At 38.8% G+C, this 6,352-nt stretch overlaps 1 protein-coding gene across 1 annotated transcript in view; it reads left to right on the top strand.

The window, feature by feature from the left end:
* Window positions 1-403: 403 nt before the first annotated feature.
* The window catches only part of NCKAP5 (NCK associated protein 5), a 334,186-nt gene continuing 328,237 nt past the window's right edge, over window positions 404-6,352 (top strand). Inside the window, exon 1 of the mRNA XM_066553937.1 lies at window positions 404-504. Within this exon, the coding sequence (XP_066410034.1) occupies window positions 436-504 (69 nt within the window). The 5' untranslated portion in view covers window positions 404-435. The remainder of the gene's footprint in view (window positions 505-6,352) is intronic.

Genomic DNA, 6,352 nt, shown 5'->3' with positions numbered 1-6,352 from the left:
ACTGAGGAGTGCAATTAATGTGAAACAAACTGCTTCCCTCCCCCTGCCCAGCCTCAGGTAATTCATTGGCTCTGCGAATTCAGCTCCCTGCCCAGTTCAAAAGACTATGGAAACATGGGTGTAATGCTAAAGGCAGTTGTAGCAGATTTTTTTTTTTCCCTTCTGCCTTTGAGAAGCGACCCAAACATATTGGTAATATTTCTGTTTGGATAGTTTAGATTTTTTGCCACAGAACATTTATTCCTGGAACACAGCCTACTAGAAACACAAAGTTATTAGCTGTTGGGTTATTACAAAGTTAATGATGAAAGACAGTAACAGTTTAGTAGGGTATTGAAATAAGCATTTAAATATTTTAATTTTTTTTTCTTCCAGTGATGCTGAAAGCAGCCTGACATTTCTAGTCCATCAAAAGGAAAACAAATAGCTGCAGCTATGGAGAAAAAAAGACAGCTACAGAAAAGGGAATTTGGGAAAAGACTTTCTCTGGACAGCAGTCTTGTGGTAAGAGTGAATATTTGCTGCATTTACTGAATATATCTTGTCATAAAAATATAATATTAAGAGACAATACTCACAATTACATGTATTTTAAAGGTGTTTATCGCTTCATCACAATATCACAACATTTTGTGATTATTCAGATTCTCCAACAAAAAGTATTGGAGCAATTTGATGACATCCTAGGTAGAAACTTGTCATCATTTAGAAACATGTCCCTGAATTCACTGAATTTGCACAAGGAAGGAATCCAGACAATTATAATGGATTTTTTATTAAAATACTAGTCAGATTCTGTGGGATCATCCTGTGTTGCTTCATACTTAGTATATGAGGGCTGTAAGTGCTGAGGTCCTCTGTCAGAAATGTTTATCAGGATATCAGCACAAATGTGTTCACCATAGCAAATCTATAAACTACTCTAAAATCTACTGAAAGAGAAGCATAAATGCCATAGGCTGTCAAACATTTGCTTTTGCTTTACCTAGGATTTAAATTCATTGGAGATTGTATTCTAGATTTATTTTTTAGTTAATATTTTCAAAGGATGACTGAGACAAACAAGGAGTTTTTAGAGCTGTATGCTGAAAATGCTCATAGATGCCAGAAAATGCTCATAGATGTGGAAGAGTTGTGTATGAAGATAAAAGTGCCCATGTCAGGTATTTAGCATGATCTGCAAATACTGAAACAGGCAAAGCTGAGCTGTGCCTTCTCTTTGACACTCATAGAGGTGGTGACTGTGGGACCCCAAAGCCCTTTTGCCTGCAATGCCACACCTGTGCTAACCCCATTACCTGAATTTTACACTGTATTACAACTAAGTTGTTTCCTTCATCTTATGCTAAAATTGTGGCTTGAGATTTTTATCCCCACAAAGTATAAAGCCCACTGACATGCTAATAGCAGTGAGCATAGACTCAGCAGGTTTCAGTCTATCCACTGATGCTCTTCAATCACCTGCTCTGTTCTTTATTGGGGTCAGCAGAGCAGTCCCACCTTCCCAGGTTTCCACCCCTTTAAGGGCTCTGCTCCTCTCCCTCAGGCCTCAGCTACAAGGCACATCTCAGGTAATGTAAGGTGGCTACTGAAGAAATGTGCAGAGAATGTTTAAAAAGGGCTCTGCCCTTTTCTTGGCACCATTTCTTATGCTGATGAATTACATCCCTTTTTTCAGAAAAATATAATTAATTGGAGAGAAATAAAAGTAGTGAAGAATAGTGAATTCTCTGAGCTGCTCAGGACCCTAAGGAAGAGCTGTTTAAGCTGCCCCTGTTCAGGCCATGCAGCTCAGGGCTCTGATACTGAGACGTGACTGTTTTCAGGTTGTTCAGCCTGCAACAAAAGCTCGGCTTGCATGCACTCAGCAGGTCAGGTCGTGCTCCCAGCACTTTAAAACTCTTTCTAGCTTGTGGGCAGAGAAAGGAGGTTTGGTATGAAGTCACAACATTATATAATACACCTGGAGACAGACAAAATCTGAAAGGTTTTGTAGGCTCAGAAGTCTGTTTAGTCCCAGGGCCTAAACATCTGTTATTGGTTCTAGGCACACACAGCCCCAAGACAGACTCCAGCCTAAATCCTGCAGCTAAAATGTACTGCTGTGATCCAAACAATCTCCACAGACTGTCAATATTTATCTGGAGAAAAGAATTCTCATAGAAAATGGGTACTGAAAGCTAAGGGAAATGCTAGCAGTTGTGAATTTTGCATAAAGACATTGCTTAGTGTACTATTCTCCCCTAAATGTTCTCACTGATTTAATGGACCAGATTTAGCTTTACTAAATGTATTAAGATAGAAACTTTCATTTCTCTGAGGTGACTGTAATGTGCTGTGTGGATGGCAACAAGGAACCAGATATTTCTGGCTTCCAGTCCCACCTAGTGGAAATTTGGATTTCATTTATAGCCAAGGTAGGGGACTATGTCTAGTTCTTACCCTTCGCTGTGAGTACGAGGAGAGTAGAGAGAGACATTTGTCAATGACATGGGAAATACTGTGTGTGTGGCACCATCCAAACTGCTTTGTGGTATAATCAATGCTATGTGCATGGTGAAGCACCCATAAGGACTTCATTGGAGGAGAAACACAAACTGTGGCTGTATGGGATGGTGATACTCTCTCCCTGCCCTTCAGGAAGGGGTAAGTAGGGTGGGAGGTTGCACACAGCTGAAATCAGTCTTCAAGCACTGGCTTGAGGTCAGTGAATTAGTGCCAATGTGTGGCAGCTGAAGTTCTGTGGCTGATTTACCCATATTGGTGTGAAAGTGTTGAAGGAAATGTGTTGAGGGAAAGAAATATTGCAATACTTCAAAATTTTGTACATCTAAACCCATCAGGCTGTCATCATCATTGTAAAGCAGTATCTTTGCCTACAGGTGGCATTTACAGGTTGTGTCACCTGTTGAGTTTCAGGGCACACATCCATTTGCTGTACTGGGGTGTTACAGGTCTGTGTCTGTGAAGCTTTTCATTGAGTAGAACATGTGTAACTATATCCATACATTTAAGTAGAAACTTTTGAGTCCTACTTTTGAGTCGCCTACTCCCAGCTATTATTTCATAACAAATTGGAAGAGACATTCTGAGACTCAAGTGCCTTCAGCAGCCTGTAGTAAATCACATGGCTGCCTTGTGACTCCATGAAATTGAATCAAGAAAGGCAAAGCCCCTTGTTTTCCCCAAATTCTTGTTCTAGCATACCTCCTCTCAATTGTTGCCTCCATGTATGTTGCCTCCTCTGTCTTTTTTACCCTGGTATCATCACATTCTGTTTGAGCATTGTGCTTTAGTCCAGTCCTCTGCTCATCCAAGTTCTTGGGTCTCTCTTGTCCTCTCTCTTCCCAGATGTTATGTGTTTAACCTCTCTGGCATTCAGGGTTGGACACTCTGCTTGGGAAATCTGGCCTTGATTCTCTCAAATCCAGCTTCTCCTTGTTTGGTGGAGAGTTTAAGCATTATCATATCTCAGAAAGAATTCTAACTTCTGGGTGTTTAAAGAAAATATGGTTTTGCTTTTGCGCTCTGGACCATGAGATACAAATAGGCGTTTCTGATAACATTCCTTACCCTGCCTGGCTCTGCTGCTTTTCCCATCTGCATCAGATTGTAATCTTCTGGAATGTTTTTTTCCATGATTTAATCTACAAGTATTGCATAGTGATGTTAAAAAAACCAAAAAAGGTCCTCTTGCTTCCTCCACTCTTAGACTCTGAATATAGAATCTGTGAAGGTATTTGATGGAAGAGTGAGAAGAAGAAAGAGGTATTTTGAACAAAAGACATTCTCTCTCCTTAGGAGATGGATCTGGGCCTTCAAAATCTGACCATAAATTCCATCAGTGTTTTGTATTCAGGCCTTCCCATCAAACAATGAGTTTCAGGCTTCAGATAAGAAGGATCCATGTTAGGGACATCCTTCAAACAGGGAACAATTCCATAGCTATTAAACCACTCTTCCTTACACCACAGGCACAGTAACTACTTTTGGATCACTCAGATAAGCAGGGGTTCAGTTTTATTTCCTGTACTACTCTACCACTCACAGGTGGTGTCTTGGGGAAATAAGCTTTACAATGAGAGCAAATAAACATTTTAAAATTAAAAAAACATAAGTGCACAAATATGTTCATAAAAAGTCTTTCATAGGGCATAGTTTTTTTAGTGAGTGATAATTAATATTTTCCTGTAAGTTAGTGGTTTGAAACCATGGAGTTTAACAAGCTCCAGAACCCTACCACTGTAAAGAAAAGCCAGAGGAATTGCTACTACTGCTGCCCAGGTCTAAGGGACATCTTGCTGTTAGCTTCAATTAAATTAGATCTCTATCATAATATCACAGGTGATATTCCAGAAATCTCCAGTTTAGCCAATGGCTGTTACTTGCTCTGTAGGTTTCCAATATTGGCACCATGCTGAAGATTTGTTATACACTCACTTATTTACATTTGCAGGCAAAGCAGGTAAGCCTGCAGTGACATTGATGTTTTATGGCTTCGTATTCAGGTGAAACAGTTAGAAAATATTAACTTCATAACAATTCTCACAGGTAATCCTATGAGATCAGTTATAGAAAATAATATCTTTGTAATTTCTGCCTGGCATTTAAAACCCAAAACATACCACCCAAGGAGGCTATACCTTTTACAGTTTCAATATAGTTTTATACTACCTTATTGTCTCATCTGTTATACAAGTAATGCTACTGTATTTTGAGTTTATAAAGTTTTCTTCTTCAAATTGATTCCAATCAAAACACCACAACTCTAAAAATTGAATTGGCTTGAGAAAGGAGAACTAAAGATTGAATCTTTTTTGTTTTAAATAACAGATCTGCATTTGTCATGTTTTTATGACATTTGTAAGGATATTTTATTGTATATGTGGTTATAAGATGATAAGATAAACAACAGTTGAAGAATAAGGTGGAACTCTGTGTCCTTCTGGTTTGCTGTGTGAGAAATCAAGACCAAAGTCTTTGCTGTTATTGCCACAGTACTTCTGTTTAGCATGAAAACAAACTGCAAAATTCAGAATATCGAAGGAGTGCATGTGTTTGGAATATGTTGCTTGGCTGTCATGTAACACCCATGTCAGATTGTTTTCTGCTTAAAGAGAAACAGTTCTCTCTGAAGAACATTTTGCTTTGTGTGCCTTAAATCCTTAAATCCTTTAAGTTTGGTTAAATAGAACAGCTTAACAAAGAGTAAGAGTGTGAATATTTCATGGGTTTGATTTTTTCACAAATAATATTTTTCCAGTTGAATCTTGCATTTAAGCATAACTAGCTGAAAATAACTGGTGAAAGAAACTAGATAAAAACAGGAAGGAAAGGGATTTTTCTGTGTCCTTTATTCATTTCAGGTTGGAATATACAAAAAAAAAAAAACTAATACGAAAATGTAATGTACTTTTATAGAATTTAGGCACCTATTTTTTTAATATGGGTAAAATGAAGACATATGAGAAGATTTCTTTGTTAATATTTGCAATTTATTATTTGGTATTTGAGGGAGGCAATGATATTAAAAGGCCTCATGAAAGGATTGATTGTATTTCAGGTTTTCCCTACAAAAGTTCTTAAACAAAAAGAAAAATGGAAAAATCCCAAACCATAAATAGACCCAAAGCCAAGCTTTTAAGTAATTTGTGTGGGATGAGGGGAGTGTTAGAACATATCACTGCCACCAGGGCCACGTTGGCTACTCTATTCACTGGGGTGTTCTTTGAAAATAATAAAAGCCCTATCCTTTGCCTGATCCAAACTGTCCAGTTGCCTCCCAGGCCCTTTTGATCAGGAAAAAGTCAATGTTTCAAGCTGTGCTCTTTATTTATGTGGATAATTCCCAGCCTGACTACACACATGGCTCACCCTTACAGCTGTGGTGGCATTTAGCTGGGGAGATTTGAGAACAGAATATCTTTTTGAAGCAGCCAGCATTTATCAAAGCAGAAGTTTTTGTTTTATTTAAAATGAGGCTTTTGCTTCTGAAAGCAAGTTGTGGTAAAGTGCTTCAGTGGTGGCTGGTGAACTGTGCCCTGCTGCTTTCATTCTGGTCACACGCTCCTGTGGGGCTCTGTAGGATGGGCTTTAATGGCACCACTTTGTTGTAATAAGGGCAGAGTGTAATGTAATGAATTGCTCTGGGGCGTGGGAGGAATACCTTCAGCTGCCTGCAGCTGGATTGGTGGCATGGGCAAAACCACTGAGTTGAATTAGAGGCTGCTGAGAAGTGTGTATGTGTTATCCAGGGCTGGGAGCCAGGAATTCAGGGGTTAAGTCTGACATCTGTCACCTCTAATCAATTCCTAACTCGGTTTAATAAATTTCTAATTCAGTTTTCTCATTA

The sequence above is a fragment of the Molothrus aeneus genome, chromosome 7 (genome assembly GCF_037042795.1).
Source record: "Molothrus aeneus isolate 106 chromosome 7, BPBGC_Maene_1.0, whole genome shotgun sequence".
NCBI classification, from domain to species: domain Eukaryota; kingdom Metazoa; phylum Chordata; class Aves; order Passeriformes; family Icteridae; genus Molothrus; species Molothrus aeneus.
The sequence above is the reverse complement of the archived record's forward strand: the minus strand, read 5'-3'. Positions and strand labels throughout refer to the sequence as shown.